Source organism: Ctenopharyngodon idella, chromosome 2, assembly GCF_019924925.1.
Source record: "Ctenopharyngodon idella isolate HZGC_01 chromosome 2, HZGC01, whole genome shotgun sequence".
NCBI classification, from domain to species: Eukaryota; Metazoa; Chordata; class Actinopteri; order Cypriniformes; family Xenocyprididae; genus Ctenopharyngodon; species Ctenopharyngodon idella.
This window is the reverse complement of record NC_067221.1, coordinates 27087258-27105372: the sequence shown is the minus strand read 5'-3', so window position 1 is coordinate 27105372 and position 18115 is coordinate 27087258. Positions and strand designations below refer to the sequence as shown.

The 18115-nt window shown below is 38.4% G+C and overlaps 1 protein-coding gene and 1 long non-coding RNA gene across 2 annotated transcripts in view; one reads left to right on the top strand and one right to left on the bottom strand.

Annotated features, from left to right (window-relative positions):
* LOC127503399 (sialoadhesin-like) overlaps positions 1-18115 on the bottom strand; it is a 200278-nt gene that overhangs the window by 49358 nt on the left and 132805 nt on the right. The window contains exon 6 of the mRNA XM_051877118.1: positions 16615-16872. Coding sequence (XP_051733078.1) covers positions 16615-16872 — 258 coding nt within the window. The remainder of the gene's footprint in view (positions 1-16614; positions 16873-18115) is intronic.
* Positions 1-18115, top strand: part of LOC127503734 (uncharacterized) — a 63557-nt gene that overhangs the window by 11778 nt on the left and 33664 nt on the right. The gene's annotated exons all lie outside the window — the stretch shown is intronic.

The following is an 18115-nucleotide window of genomic DNA, read 5'->3' as shown; positions in this document are numbered from 1 at the left end:
TATTAACTCACACATGACATTTAAAGTCACAGAGGAATATTTCTCTCCATGTTTATTTCTGGATCTGCACTTGTATTCTCCACTGTCATCAGAGCTTATGTTTGAGATATTGTAGATTCTTCCAGATCCTATAAACATTTCTCCTTTAAACCAGCTGAAGTTCAGAGCAGGAGGGTTTGAATCACTGCTGCAGCTCAGAGTCACTGAATCTCCTGACACTATTTCACCAGATCCATTGATCAACACTGAGACATTCCTGGGAGGGTCTAATAACAGACAAAAATGAAAATTCACAACAAATATTAGAACATTATGAATTTAGATGTGAACAAAATGCAGATGATCATTAACTCACACATGACGTTTAAAGTCACAGCATCAGAGTATTTCTCTCCATGTTTATTGATGGATCTGCACTTGTATTCTCCACTGTCATCAGAGCTGATCTTTGAGATGCTGTAGATTCTTCCTGATCCTACAAACGTTCCTCCTTTAAACCAGCTGAAGTTCAGAGCAGGAGGGTTTGAATCACTGCTGCAGTTCAGAGTCACTGAATCTCCTGACACTATTTCACCAGATGGACTGATGGACACTGAGACACTCTTTGGAGGATCTAACACACAAACATTGAAATTATTAACAATCAAAACACATTTGAGATGACAGACTATGTAGTATTTACAGGCATTCAGTAGGCCTATTTATTTATTTATCATTCTACGTGTCTACTCGCATTGATTTGAACCAGCTTCAATGATAGGTGCAAATGCTAACAAAGACACTGAACACTGCAGCTTCTTTAAAAAAAATCCTGTTGTATTTCCAAAAAAAAAAAAAAAAAAAAAATCCTTGCCAGAATAATTCTGTAAAAAACTACAGTAAAAATGTAAAGATATGACAGAACAATCAGTAAATTTTTGTAATATAAAACTATTTTACAAACATGTACATCAAAAAACCTGTAAATCCAACAACGCTCACCTTTACTACAATCAATTTTGTACTTTTAACATATACTGACAACCACCATAATAATGCAGGTGGTAAAAGAAGAAGCCACATAAAAAATCATGAAGTTCATCATAAACAGCTTTTCCACAAGTTGAATTATACTAGTATACTGAAAGAGTCATTCACACAAACACTAACCACCATCACGGTGACACACCAGGGGCGGTTTCTTCATTAGGGCGATAGGGCAACGCACCACCAAAGTGAGAAAGGGACGGATGTTTTCATTCACATTCAACCACAGAGTTACGCTAGCTATCACTGCTCTAGACTGTTTGTTCTGGATATAGGCTGGTCCAGTCAGCGTCAAGTCATGTTCTGTGGAGTACCGTTTTTGGGTGATTTCAGTCTGGCCGAGAATCGCACCGAGAGCTCTCATAGGCTTTCCAGTTCGTCTTTTTATGACCTTCCCTCGCTAACTTCTCTCAGTCTCGTTGACTCGGATGTACGTCGTTGCATGAGTGCCCACTACTGGCAGAACCGTTGCAGTGGGCTGAATTGGAACGTCCTAAGCCAGGTGTGTCCAATCCTGCTCCTGGAGGGCCACTGTCCTGCAGAGTTTAGCTCCAACCCCAATTAAACACATCTGAATCAGCTAATCAAGGTCTAATTAGGCATACTAGAAACTTCCAGGGCAGGTGTGTTAAGGTAAGTTGGAGCTAAACTCTGCAGGACAGTGGCCCTCCAGGACCGAGTCTGGACACCCCTGTCCTAAGCCCTTGATCACTGAATCCACTATGGAGTTGTTTTATTATTTAATTTTTTCTACTTACAAAATTGTTTAATGCAGCATTCTATATGTATATATGCGTGTTTTAAATATTAAAAAAATAATATCTCATAGAGTTGTTTGTAGTGGGGTAAATTAAATGTGATATGTGGTGACATCACAATCGTGTTGCATTGTGGGTTATGGTGCTACCTGAAGTGTACATATGAAGTAGAACGCACTTCAAAATGGCAGCAGGGATTCCCCCGAGGGGAAGTGCTTAGGGAAGTTCACGAGTGCATGTCTAAAACTGGAGTGGAACGCAGCCATAGACTTCCATTCATTCTTTTTTTTTTTTCTTTAACTGCAGGCCAGGGTTGCCAGGCAACACTGCTACAGGCACTGCACTGCAATCTCTATGGGTTCTGTGAGGGCTAGCACTAATGTGCTTTCATCATCATACGTAACCTTAACTTGTGCAGCGATTGGTGGAAACAAACATACCTCTATTAATAATCTTTAAGTGGCATCCAATAATTTCCTCAGTGCATAACTTACATTTCACAGACATATTCTCCATCTGTAAATGTTAGAAAGTCAAGAAAATATTTCCATTTTGCTCTCAGGAATGGACGAGCCTTCACAAACTTCCGTGAACGAGACGGAGCTCAATTGAATAGGAGCGCAATAATTCTGACTAAAATATACATTTTGCTAAAATTGTTGAATAATTGTTCTTGTTGAATATAAATATGCCATATGTAGAATTTCAAACCTACAACTAAGTGTATTTTTATGATAGCAGTAACTGTAAAGTGACTGTTGTAGGGTAATAAAAATAACCTAATAATTAGTCTGTGCTTTTGTTTTTATTTATTTTCATTTTTAGTTTAGTGAATTTAACTTCTGCTTTAAAAAGCATTATTTTGTTTTTAGATTGTGATGTTACAATGTTAGAATATAGACCTAATGTGATTTGACCCCTTTTTTGCACATAATAGCTATAGCATATAGACTACACGGTCACATTCAATATGATTGTTTTCATAGCCTTCAATATGAAGATCTGTTTAATTCAAATAGAAAAATGTACAAAATACTGAGATTATACATCGCCATTTAGTCCAAAAATACAGAGATATGATTTTTTTGGCCATATCGTCCAGCCCTACATTATGGCATACTTTAAATGCTGAACTTTTCATGTAGCTAAGCAGTAATGATATATTCTTAATTATATCACTTGTTAAATGGTTATTTAACAATTACATTCAGTCCTGTATTTCTAATTTGATTTGTTTCTTTTTCCCTGTATATAGTACGGGAAATAACCTATTAGCAAATTTTTTTTGTAACATTTCTACAATATTTTACAGTTACAATTACACTCATATATAAATTTATTTAGTTTATATGAATTTTTATATATTTCTGAAATACTGCATTTGTAAAGGTCTTTACAACATTTGTATTACCATGTCAGACTTTTCATACTCACACATGACATTGAGCTCAACAGCAGGAGAGATGAGATTCTGTCCGTGTACAGCACAGCTATATCTGCCTGCATCCTCTCTTCTGACTGACTGCAGCAGGAGTTCATTGTTTCTGTCTCTTCTCTCAGTTAATGGCTGTGAGTTTCTGTACCAGATGAATGTTGCTCTGTCAGTCAGAGTGCAGCTGCTTTTACATGTCAGACGGACTGAATCTCCCTCTGTCACTCTCTCAGGAGACTCCACCTGAAGATCTGAACACAACACACACATTATATCTAGTGCTGCTGTCATACACTGATTATTCAACATAATGCACAGAAGAAGAGATAAACCTCACCAAAGTCACCTGTGACAGTAAGAGTCACTCCTGGAGTGCCAATCCATTTCACATCTGTATCAGTGATGAATCTGAAATAGTACATGCGTGAATCCTTCAGTGTCACATGACTCAGTCTGATGGTGCAGTTCTGCTGTTTATCTCCCAGATACTGAAGCCTCTGTCTGTATTCAGGGTCCTCAGACAGATCTGGATGCTCTCCATTATCTTTTTCCAGTGTTTTGGTCCAGAACACTCTCTTGATCTGATATCCAGTAGGGTATGTATAAGTGCAGCTCATTATCACTGATGAGTCCTTTAGTGCACAGATATGTGAAGGACTGTAACTCACACCCCAATCAGCACTAGAAACCCCTGAAACACAGAATTCATCAAGATGAAAATGTTGTTTTATCAGATGGATTATGAAAACTTGATAATACTTTATTAATATTTGAAAACAGTGACTCATTACGGGAAATATAAGCTCATCTTCTCACAATCTATTGAGTGATAAATGATCGGTGTGATTTACTTCATCAGTTTTTATGGAGAGTGTTTCAGAAAAGCAGAAATAAATGTACAGAGACAGAGGAGTGAAGAGAGAACCAAGAAATCAGCCAAGAACAACATGATGCACTCTGAAATAATTAAATATATGAGAAATAAGACTAAGAAAATAATCAAAGTTGATTTATTCAAGGGATAGTTCACCCAAAAATGAAAATTCTGTCATCATTTACTCACCCTCAGGTTGTTCCAAACCTGTATACATTTCTTTCCTCTGTTGAACACAAAGGAAGATATTTTGAATGTGGAGAAAGTGGAATGAGAAAGTGGAGAGCTGCTTTGTCACTGTGAAGCAATTGCTGGTTTCAAGCCCAGCATTAGCTTTGTACAACCCTGATTTACCATCCACAATCTCTACAGATGCATCAGATTATGGTCTTGGTGCAGTGTTCACCCAAATCCACCCAGAAAACACAGAGCGGACAGTCGCTTTTGCCTCCTTTTGTCTTACGTCAGTTACTCCAAAGGAGTTTGAGTCTGCTTCTATGGCCTGTTCTGAGGTTTCTTCCCTGCGTGCTCAGATTGAAAAGGGTTGGCCAGCTTCAGCAAAAGCCCTGGATTCCCCACTGCAACTGTACTTCAAAATGAGACATGAGCTTTGTGCGACGAACAATCTAGTGTTCCGGGGTTCACGGTTGGTGGTGCCAGTGACAAATGCGAAGAACCATGGTCACTTTAGCACATGAGAATCATCAGGGCATAGTAAGGACCAAACAGCGGTTGCGTGAGCTGTATTGGTTTCCAGGAATGGACGCTATGGTTCAAACTCAGATTGCAGCATGTTTGTTGTGCCAAGAGTCAGACAGGACGGCAAAGACTACTGCTTCTCCATTACAGCCGGTGCCTCTTCTTGACGGCCCATGGTTGAAATTGGGCTTGGACATAGTAGGACCCTTTGAGACAGCTGCTTATGACTGTATATACGCCATTACGTTGACAGACTATTACTCAAAATGGCCTGAAGTGGCATTTACACCCTCCATTACGACATCTGTATTAATTGGATTCCTGAATTCTGTTTTCAGCAGACATGGAAACCCTGAATGTCTGGTAACGGATAATGGACCACAACTTACCTCTTCAATCTTTACCGCTTTCTTGGATGAGCGGAATATTGTGCACACCAAAACGTCCGTATACCATCCTGCGGCCAAGGGGGCTGTGGAAATATTCAATAAAGTTCTTAAGGACTGTGTGCAAATGGCCATTCTACAGAAGCGGCCATGGAAACAAGCAGTCTTAGACTTTTTGCAAACCTACCGCTCTACCCCACATGCAATGACTGGTGTTTCACCATTTGAACTGTTGTACGGAAAGAGAAAGAAAACCAAACTTACTGTGTTTACACCCCACTCCAGTAACACACAGGACCAGGAAGTCAGACAACGAGTGTCAATTCGTCAAAACAAAATGAAGCAATACTCTGATGCGAAACAAGGGGCTTGAGTGCCTACATTTCAGGTGGGGAATAGAGTGCGTGTACGCAAACCAACGCATGTTCCCAAAGGACATTCAAAGTTCACACAGCCTGTGGAAATAGAGAAACAATTGGGAGTTTGCCGAATGCCGAGGAGTCGCAACGGAGCCAGTGCTGCATCCATGCATTTTGTGTATGTGCGGGGTGATAGGGCTAGGCCGAGTGGAAGAACCTGATATTGGTAAGCTTCACCCCCAAAAGCGAACCTCAGGAACCTCCTGTGTTGTGGCAATATTTCTATGTGAAAATATGAGTCCTTGAGGTCGAACCAATCGTGATGTTGGATTGTGACACGATCATCTTTACAGTTAACATCTTGAACTTGAGAGCTTTGACTCATCCTTTTGGAAACTAAGAAGTATCTGCTGTAGTAACCTGAATCTCTCTCTAGAGGGGGAAACATGCTCTATGGCCCCTTTCTTCAGAAGAGATTGCAGCTCTTGTGACAGTAAAGTCGCTTGCCCCGGCTTCACGGTAGTGGAGACCACACCATTGAAATGCGGAGGACGATGAATAAATTGGATTCTGTATATATTTCTACTGTCTTTAGAACCCACGCAGAAATCCCTGGCAGTAATTTCCACACTGCCAAGTTCTCTGAAATGGGCACTAAGTTTTGATACTTCCATTTGAGGGGATGAAAGATGTTCTGCATTCTGATGTGTTACAGGAATCAATGGAGCACCTGACATTACACTGAAAACTGTTGCCCCCCGAAGCACCCGAGGTGGAGGTAGGGTTTATGTGAAAATAAGGGGCGGGTGTTAGATATTATGAGGCTGCTGAGCGTGACGAGCCGGTCCCCAGTTTTTACGAGGGGAAGCGCAACTCACCACAGTCTGCTTATCAGCCTTTCTTAGCAGGTCAGCCTGGTCCACCTGCAACTCTGCCATAGTGTGCAGAGCAGTACCAGTCTGACACACTGATCGAAACGCCTTCCCACCAGTATGGATGTTATTATGCATAGCTTGGTGGGGAGTGCTGCCTCTTTAAGTGACTATGAGCTCCAGAGAAGAGATAGCTCGCAAGTGTCTCTTCGAACTGGAGCATCATTGTATAAATCACACGCCCTTGCACTCACGATAGTCGAATAAGTTGACATTGAGGGCACAAAGGCACACGGAAAATAAGGTTTTCCCCATGAACAAGTTAACATCATGGAGGCCCTATTTAGTTTGCTTATATATACATATTATATAATATATATATATAATAGGGCCATTTCTCTTATTAAATTCCTCAGAATTAAATGCAGCCAATTACCAGACAAGTAAACACAGTTTGAATGAAAGGCTGTGCTTAAATCTTTCATAGATCAGTCTGATATGCCTGTAACACAGCCATTGTGTACAGCGCAGTACCAGCCTGACTCGCTGTGAAACGCCTCTGATGATGCACTCCCAGGGGAGAGATAGCATGCGAGTGTCTCTCCGATCTGAGGCAGCATCGTATAAACGTGTGCCTTTGCACCCGCGATAGTCATAAATGTTTGGGGTCTCCTTGTGTTTCACTGCATGAATGACCGGCCAAAGCAGTTCCCTTTCACTTTATCATCACGGGAGGAACGCTCAGAGACGGACAAACTCACATTCCATTCCTTTCCATTCCAACGGAAAACACTTCAGTGTCCTCTGCCAGAGCTGAAGAAGTGCCAAGGCACGCTGCCAAGGCACGCTTCGGTCTCGGTAAAAGGACATCGCAATCCGGAGAGAGAGAGAGAGAGAGAGAGAGAGAGAGAGAGAGAGAGAGAGAGAGAGAGAGAGCAATAAGGATGAACCCTCTCGCTCCTCAGCCAGATCACCACGCGAGCCCCACAATCACATTGTAGGTGCTACCCCTTTGAAATAAGCAAAACGAACGCGAAGCACTTAAACTGTAAACATTCACAGTGCTAGATATTATCACATAGAGACTGTGTCTGTACCCCGAATTAGTAAAAACAAAAAACTTCCAAACCCATTTAATGGTAAAAATTTAATTGATGTTCAACAAATAAAAAAATAGAGAAAATACTGATAAACAAATGATAAAGCTTGGGTTGTTAAATATTAGATCCCTTTCTTCAAAAGCACTTATTGTAAATGATATTATCACAGACAATAATCTGGATTTGCTGTGTTTGACAGAAACTTGGCTAAAATCAGATGATTACATTACTTAAAATGAGTCTAGCCCTCAAGGTTATTATTTTCGACACAATCCTCATCAGAAAGGCAAAGGGGGAGGTGTTGCTGTAATTTATAGTAATATTTACAGTATTAGTCAAAAATCTTTCAAATATAATTCCTTCGAAGTGATGGTACTTTATGTAACATTATGTAAGTTGACATTTGTGCTGGCTACTGTATACAGGCCACCAGGACACCATACAGATTTTATCAAAGAATTTGCTGATTTTCTATCGGAGTTAGTACTAGCTGCAGATAAAGTCCTTGTTGTTGGTGATTTTAATATCCATGTAGATAATGAAAAAGATGCATTAGGATTGGCATTTACAGACATTCTAAATTCTATTGGAGTTAGACAACATGTGTCAGGACCCACTCATTGTCGTAATCATACTTTAGATCTAATATTGTCACATGGAATCGATATTGATGCCGTTGAAATTCTGCAGCAGAGCGACGACATCTCAGATCATTATCTAGTCTCGTGTATACTACATTTAGTCAAGGCTTCTAAACTGCCTCCCTGCCATAAATATGGTAGAACCATCACTTCTACCACTAAAGATCGCTTTATATATAATCTTCCTGATCAGTTTCATCGCCTTAACATACCAGATAGCTTAGAAGACCTCGATGTTGCAACAGAAACTATTGCCTCTGTCTTTTCCAGCACATTAGACTCAGTTGCTCCTTTGCGTTTAAAAAAGATTAAGGAAATTAATCCAATGCCATGGTACAATGAGCACACTCAGGCCCTAAAGGTAGCAGCCAGAAAAATGGAGCGCAGCTGGAAGAAAACAAAACTAGAAGTTTTTCGCATTTCGTGGAGAGAGAGAATGATTGAGTACAGAAAGGCCTTAAAAACTGCTAGATCTGCCTATTTTTCAAAACTTTTAGAAGAAAATAAGCACAACCCTAGATATTTATTTGATACAGTGGCTAAATTAACAAGAAATAAAGCTTCAACTTCTGATGTTTCCAAAGAGCACAGCAGTAATGACTTTACTTTAAAACTTCTTTACTTGCAAGATTGACAATATTAGAGAGAAAATTATAACCATACAACCATCTACTACAGTATCACATCAGACAGTGCATTGCATTGTCCCTGAGGAAAAATTCAATTCATTTACTGCTTTAGCAGAGGAAGAATTGTCTAAACTTGTTAAATCATCAAAATCAACAACATGTATGCTAGACCCTATACCGACTAAGCTATTGAAAGAGATGCATCCAGAGGTCATAGATCCTCTTCTTAATATCGTTAATCCATCTTTATCACTAGGATACGTACCGAAAACTTTTAAGCTGGCTATTATTAAACCTCTTATTAAAAAACCACAACTTGATCCTAGGAAATTAGTCAATTACAGGTCGATCTCAAATCTCACTTTTCTGTCAAAAATACTAGAAAAGGCAGTATCATCACAACTATGTTCCTTTTTTAGAAAGAAATAGTATCTGTGAGGATTTCCAGTCAGGATTTAGACCGTACCATAGTACTGAGACTGCTCTCATTAGAGTTACTAATGATTTGCTCTTATCATCAGATCGTGGTTGTATCTCTCTATTAGTGTTTGTCACAAGCAGGGCTAGAACTCAGGTCTCTGGTGTGGTGGTTGAGTATTTTCAAACAAAAATCCAACAAAAGTTCTTCTCAGACAGAGGTATTAATAACATAAGAGATAATGGAAAAACCACATGGGAAAATAAAAACTCCACGAGGGGAGAAAACAAAACTTGAGAACATTAATAACCAAATAACTCAGAACACCTTACTTGAGATAGCTTGGAAGGACTTGGAGAAACAAAGCAGTAAGCACGCAGCCAAGACTCAAAAACCAAGTGAGGAACAAGGGGAAAAAACACAAATGAAATACCCTAGGAGAAACAAGGCACAGGTGACCTGGATAATGCTAACAAGGACCCACGTGGAAGAACTAAGGCAGAGGGGAACAAAGGGGACCTCTAGAGGCACGGAGACAAACTACAGGAGGTAAGATGCTGACAGTGTTACTGGGTCTTAGTGCTGCATTTGACACTATTGATCACATCATTACTTTAGTTTAAATCATACTTATCTGACCGTTATCAGTTTGTAGTAGTAAACAAAGAGATGTCATATCTATCACAAGTTCAATATGGAGTACCGCAAGGCTCAGTACTATGACCGTTGCTGTTCACTCTGTACATGCTACCCTTGGGAGATATCATTAGGAAGCATGACGTTAGTTTTCACTGTTATGCTGATGATACTCAACTCTATATTTCTTCGCACCCTGACGAAACTTACCAATTCACAAAATTAACGGAATGCATAGCTGATATAAAAAATTGGATGACCAGTAATTTCCTACTACTAAATTCAGAAAAAACAGAGATTCTAATTTTTGGACCAAAAACTTCTTCACATAATAACCTAGAATACTGTCTAACACTTGATGGCTGCTCTGTTAAGTCTTCGTCGTCAGTTAGGAACCTGGGTGTGCTCTTTGATACCAATCTTTCATTTGAAGGCCATGTTTCTAGCATCTGTAAAACCGCATTCTTCCATCTTAAAAATATATCTAAACTACGACATATGCTCTCAATGAAAAATGCAGAACAGTTAGTTCATGCATTGATGACCTCAAGGCTAGATTACTGTAACGCTCTACTGGGTGGTTGTTCTGCTCGCCTGTTAAACAAACTACAGCTCGTACAAAATGCAGCAGCTAGAGTTCTTACTAGAACTAGGAAGTATGACCATATTAGCCCAGTTCTGTCAACACTGCATTGGCTTCCTGTTAAACATCGTATAGATTTTAAAATCTTGCTAATTACTTACAAAGCACTAAATGGTTTAGCTCCCCAATACCTGAGCGAGCTCTTAATGCATTATAGTCCTTCACGTCTATTGCAATCTCAGAATTCAGGCCAGCTGATAATACCTAGAATATCAAAATCAACTGCAGGTGGTAGATCCTTCTCCTATTTGGCACCTAAACTCTGGAACAATCTTCCTAGCATTGTTCGGGAAGCAGACACACTCTGTCAGTTTAAATCTAGACTAAAAACGCATCTCTTTAACCTGGCATGCACATAACACATTATCAATTTATTTTTTCAAATCCGTTAAAGGATTATTAGGCTGCATAAATTAGATCAGCCGGAACCAGGAACACTTCCTATAACACCAGATGTACTCATTACATCAGAAGAAGAATGGCATCTACGCTAATATTAGTCTTTCTGTTTATCCCGAGGTTTACCGTAGTCAACCGTATCCAGGCCGTATCCAGGTGAGATTAAGGACCTACGCCTTGACACGACCACAACGCAGCCCTGAAGTGTCAGCAGAGATTGAGTCAACTAGATCACCCATTGTGAAGGCCTCATCGACACGACAGCCAGTGGCACAGCTCCTCAACAAACCGTCCATACCGGCATGATGAATACGATGGATTGAACTGGAATAAATACTTTGAATGTTGCGATCCTATCGGGCTTATGATAGCTACCTGAATCGTAACTAAGCATTGTTTGCTAGAGGAGAACTGGCCCCCCGACTAAGCCTGGTTTCTCCCAAGGTTTTTTTCTCCATTTTAACACCTATTTGCCACCTGTTTGCCACCTGATGTCACCTGTTGGAGTTTGGGTTCCTTGCCGCTGTCGCCTTTGGCTTGCTTAGTTGGAGACACTTGACATTTGACATTTGATATTCAACAGTGCTTTGCATCTGCCTACATTGACAGCATTTTGTTTAAGAGCTGCTGTGCAGCCAAAATTATGTACCATTTATCACTGTAAAGCTGCTTTGACACAATCTGCATTGTAAAAAGTGCTATATAAATAAAGGTGACTTGACTTGAGTTGCACTCGCCCGGTTACAATGTAAGGGCAGCGTGCTCTTCCCCAAACAAACAAAACAATACTGGTGTGTGTCCGATTTGGAGATGGAACGCAAACACGGAGACACTCTGTGTCTCTTAAATATATAATATATGTGTGTTCACTTTTCACTTGTCAGACAGAGTTGAAAAAGGAACAAGGGGAGAGAAAGTTCTGCACTCTGCCTGTCAAATCTAACTCCTAACAAAGTGATGAAGGAAGGAAAGAGTTTGAGCAGAGCTGCTTCACACACACTTCACAGTATGGTCTCTGAAGACAAAATATCTGTTGATGCACCTGCGGTTCATCTAATTATAGCCTTGCCTATGACGCATTCCATTGACGTCACGCAGGCTATAAATATAGGTCAATTTCATTTTAAACATATTCACAGCTGGTCACGACTAAAGACGTACCCATCTTCTCGTTCCCGCCTTTTCAGGGAACAGGGTTACAGTGAAGTAACCCGGGGTGATCCAAATAATTAGTATTTCCCTCAGAAAGATTTGGTAATACTTCAGTCATTACTAGTGGGTTACCATGACCTATACTTTTGAATTAATTATATACATTATGCATGTTAATTATGGACAACCTGTACAGTATATAGTAGCTCCTAGTTATTAATGACAGAACAGTATTCTAAAGCGTTACCAAATCATCAGATCATGACTATTTTTGGCTCATGTTCTCAGAAGTGACTGTGTATATGTTAAATATTTTTTGTGACCAGATAACCAATAATTTTTTAAACGTGAAAGCCAATAGCTGATATATTGGCTGATAAATCTCAATCCAAATTTTTATATAATATTTGAGAGTCTGATTACAAAACAAAAGTCTCTCCATTAAAAACCATGTCCCAAGCACTAAATCAAACATATACAGCAGCCTAGTTTGAACCAGTGTTGTTGTGTTCAAGGTATCAATATGAAGCCAGGCCGCAGCAGGTGAACGGGTTACATCTTTTCTTTATTACTAACTCTTAACACACATGCAACTCGTGCTCATCATTATTCTTTTCCTCACTTCTTTTCTATTCTTATTTCCCCTAATCATATTGTAGCCTTTGAAAGGGAAGAGTATTTTAAAGTGAATAGCATGATAACAACCTAGTAATAACCAAAGTCATTGTAAACTTTTGGGCTTTTGTAAGGTTTTGGATAGTAATTCCGTCTGATGGATTTGGTTACACTTCAATCACTAGTGGGTTACCATGATCTTCACTTTAGAAAACTGCCATTATGCATTATTCACATTAATTATGAACCTGTATTTAGTAGGAGTTCTCCGGGAGGTATGAAAAAATAGTTATTGATTATAGCTAACAGTGAACTAGTTAATAGTAGTAACTAGAATGTTTGTAGTGCATTACTCATTTGTTCCTGTGTAGTTATTCATTAATAACGGAACAGTATTCTAAAGTGTTACCAGTGATTTTTGTCCAATCAAATGCTCTGAACAATGAGAAAATCCATCCCCTAAACCACCTGACACTGAATCGCAAGTAGAAAAAGACTACTGGATAATTATAAAACAGGACAAATTTCCTGTTTAAAATGAAATATGTGAGTACAGGACAGAAGAAAGTGCTCATTGTGAGGCCTTAAATAAAACATCAGATTGTTTTTAAAGTGAATGAAACAGAGACTCACCGTGAATCATGAGCAGAAAGATCAGAGGAAGAGGAGGAGCCATTCTGACCAACATCAGCATAAAATATATCTATAATACAGCATTATTATAATCATCACTTGCACTCAAACAAGTATATGTATATCACCCTATTCTTAACATTTGTCATGTATGCTATATGAGCAATAAACATCATTTTCATTTAAGTATGAATGTGTTTGTCTTACCGTGTTGAAGCTCACGAGATGAACAGCAACCAAATGACTGACTGTTTTAACTCAAGCACTTTAGCTTTACAGTGTAGGACTTTCTGTGGTTAACACTGTTTATTAAAAGCCAACGACGGAAATATCAGTGTCCCTCCCTAAACAAGAGAACAACCTTATACTGGACTAAACATAATTAAAGAAAAAATATAGTCTTTTTCTTTAAGTTGAAGATGAATGATTGTAATTTACAGGTGAGTCTCATCAAGGTTGATGTCAGTAGCAGGAGATGGTGACCTCTGGTGGTAGTTTGAGAGTGTGAACAAGCACATATGAGATGAGATATGTCTAACTGCAGAACCACAGTGTTATATGTGAGCAGTTTCAGGCCAGCAGCAGAAGTTAGGGTGGAGCTGACAATCGCCTAACATGATAACCCTAACTTCACTACAACTATAAGCTCCAGCATAACGAATGCTCAACCCCACCACTAAACCTAACCTAACCGGGCCTGTGTGGTTAACACTGTTTTTAATGTTTTTAAGATGGAAATATCAGTGTACCTCCCTAAACAAGAAAACAACTTCACTGGAACTTAAGGAAAATAATTATTATTATTATTATTATTATTATTTATTTATTTTATTTATTACATTTTTATGTTGAAGAATGAAGATGAATGATTGTGATTTACAGCTTGATGTCAGTAGCAGGAGATGGTGACCTCTGGTGGTAGTTTGAGGCATTGAACTTTTTAAGTTCGATACAGACACATTTTGTTACTGTTTTAACAATACAAATGTCACTACCAATTATTTCTTAATTGGGTATGTGATTTTTCAAAATAAAGTTCATTTTTGGAAAAAATACTAATTACACTTAAAGGCAAATCACATGTACATTCACATACTGGCCATTAATAACAAATTTATTGTTAAATAAATATATAAAAATAAAAAATAAAAAAAAATGAGCACATTTAAAAATATTTGCACCAAGATGTAAAAATGTGAAGAATATTGTGATTAGTTAATAATCAGCTAAATATGTCAGGGGTGTTTTGGAGCAAACATTTAAAAAGTACTGAAAACATGTGAAAGTGATGCAGAAACCCATGTTTGGTAATTAATATAATTTTAATATAGATATTTTTAATGGAATCAATACCAAATAAGTAGCTTGTGAGTATCGATATATGCAGTATCATTGTGCCCATAAGGTTTGTACAAGCACATATTAGACAATCACAAATAAAACTGATCACTTAAAGGAAACGTTACAGGAACACAAAATACAATAACTGAAGCTGATAATATTGAGCACTTTGAGAGCAAAAAATTATACATTTTCCTTTGTGAATGTGCACAATTATGATTTTGTTCAGTGTTTCAGGGTAAAATTATCAACTGTGATTTAAAAACAGGAAAATGTTGTAAAATGAGAAAAGCTTCTTTGCCACAACTGAACATCACTTTAGGTGTTTTGCTCTGCTGACTTAAACTTAACATTACATATTTACACAATGACAATTCACCAGCTTTTAACTTTCATTTAATTCCAGTTACATCATGTTTCTTCAACTATACAGAAATGAAACTCTTGTGTGACTCATCACTGATGATCCCTGTCAATCATCCGTGGCTCCGCCCACAGAACTCAGGATTGGTTCCTTCATGCTCCGCCTCTTACTGCAGCATCTTCCTGTTGATCTGAACAAACAATAAGATGAAGAAAGACTGACTGAAGTTCATCAACAACATTATAAAACCTTTCACAAGATCCACAAAACAATCACACTAGTGCTGAAGAGAGTTTTATTGATTATATTGAGAAGAGCTGCAGGTTCAGACACTCACTGATGGATTCTCATGTTTAGAAAAGCTCTGAGGATCAAGAGTCCTGCAGGAGTCTTCAGGAGCTCTGGGATGAACCGTCTGTGTGAAAGAGAGCGAGAGATCGGTCATGTGATCATCTGTGATGGATCATCTGACTGTGACGTCTCACTTACTGTGATTGTGTCGTACAGGTCAGAGGTCATGGACTTGAGCTCAAGAGCTGTATATGTGTCTTCATTGGGATCAGAGACCTACAGGAGAGACAGAAGGACACAAACATTGTGAGTTCATGTTTTAAATCTGACAGTCTAACTGTACTGACTGTAATGTTTAGAGGATCTTGATGGAAATCAGTTTACTGGATCTAGAACTGAATAACCAGGTGTTTGGACTCGAGATTCGTGTCTTTTACTTTTTTTTAAATAATTATGATCATCTCACCTCCTTCACAGCAGATCTTCTTTTCATCCTTCTAGTAAGACTGTCAGAAGAAAGATGAATAAACAGCACATTTAAAGATGTGTCAGTGTGTACACTTAAACCAGGGGTGTCCAAACTCGGTCCTGGAGGGTCACAGAGTTCAGCTCCAACTTGACTCAACACACCCGCCTGAAGGTTTCTGGTATAAGACCTTGATTAGCTGTTTAGTTGTGTTTTGGGGACCCTCCAGGAGCAGGATTGGACACCCCTGATTTAACTTGAGTGTAATAAAGTAACACTTCTTACATACAAAGTAAATATTTTGAAGGAACATCTTACCAAATGTACATGACGAAAGCACCTGATGCTCCACCGAGTAAAACACCAACACTAGCAGCAACAGCTACAGATGAAAAATATCTGATGGCTGAAATAGAAAAAAACACACATCAATGTTTAACAGGAATAGATAACACAACATACACTGGCAAATAAGGAAGTAAACAGGTGCATGTGGTTAAAATACAGAATATGATTCATAAAACTCACAAATGATGATTAAAGTCACAGCATCAGAGTATTTCTCTCCATGTTCATTTCTGGATCTGCACTTGTATTCTCCACTGTCATCAGAGCTGATCTTTGAGATGCTGTAGATTCTTCCAGATCCTACAAACGTTCCTCCTTTAAACCAGCTGAAGTTCAGAGCAGGAGGGTTTGAATCACTGCCGCAGATCAGAGTCACTGAATCTCCTGACACTATTTCACCAGATGGACTGATGGAGACTGAGACGTTCCTGGGTTCATCTAAAACAGACAAAAGAAACTGTATTATCTTGTATTGGAATTTTTATTTACTTATCTGTTCGTTATCACAGTTATTGAACCATTATTAACTCACACATGACATTTAAAGTCACAGCATCAGAGTATTTCTCTCCATGTTTATTTCTGGATCTGCACTTGTATTCTCCACTGTCATCAGAGCTGATCTTTGAGATGTTGAAGATTCTTCCAGATCCTACAAACGTTCCTCCTTTAAACCAGCTGAAGTTCAGAGCAGGAGGGTTTGAATCACTGCTGCAGATCAGAGTCACTGAATCTCCTGACACTATTTCACCAGATGGACTGATGGACACTGAGACGTTCTTTGGTCCATCTAAAAAAGACAAAAATGAACATTCACAATAAATATTAGAAAAATATTAATTTGAAAATTTTAAACAATGTGCAGATGATCATTAACTCACACATGACATTTAAAGTCACAGCATCAGAGTATTTCACTCCATGTTTATTTCTGGATCTGTACTTGTATTCTCCACTGTCATCAGAGCTGATCTTTGAGATGTAGATTCTTCCAGATCCTACAAACGTTCCTCCTTTAAACCAGCTGATTTCTGCAGGAGGGTTTGAATCACTGCTGCAGATCAGAGTCACTGAATCTCCTGACACTATTTCACCAGATGGACTGATGGACACTGAGATGCTCTTTGGAAGGTCTAGCACAGAAAAACATTGATATTATTAACAATCAAAATAAATTTGAGATGACAGACTAGGTAGTATTTACAGACATTCAGTAGGCCTATTTATTTATTTATTATTCTACTCATCTACTTGCATTGATTTGAACCAGCTTTAAGACACTGAACACTGCAGCTTCTTTAAAAAAATCCTGTTGTATTTCCAAAAAAAAAAAAAAAAAAAAAAAAAATCATTGCCAGAATAATTCTGTAAAAAACTACAGTAAAAATGTAAAGATATTACAGAACAATCAATTTTACAAACAAGTACATCAAAAAACCTGTAAATCCAACAATGCTCAATGTTACTACAGTCAATTTTGTTCTAATATACTGACAACCACCATAATAATGCAGGTGGTAAAAGAAGAAGCCACATAAAGAATCACAAAGTTCATCATAAACAGCTTTTCCACAAGTTGAATTATACTAGTATAGTGAAAGAGTCATTCACACAAACACTAACCACCATCACGGTGACACACCAGGGGCGGTTTCTTCATTAGGGCGATAGGGCAACGCACCGCCAAAGTGAGAAAGGGACAGATTTTTTCATTCACATTCAACCACAGAGTTTACATTCATTCACATTCAATAATTAGCACCAGCCTCCACTAACATAATGCAATAAACATTGAATTCATCAAACAACAGAAGTGACATAAATCCCAAATGTGCATAACTGATAACAAACACTATTAAGAAACATAATTATTTTAAAAAAAATACTTGCAAATGTGAAGTATCACACAGGGAATTCTGGGAATGTCAGTTTACAGTTATTTTTCATTGTAAATTACAATTTGATTTGCCTTCTTCTAAAAACTCTACATTGAACAGCATTTTACAGTAAAAATTACATTAAATGTCCGGTTA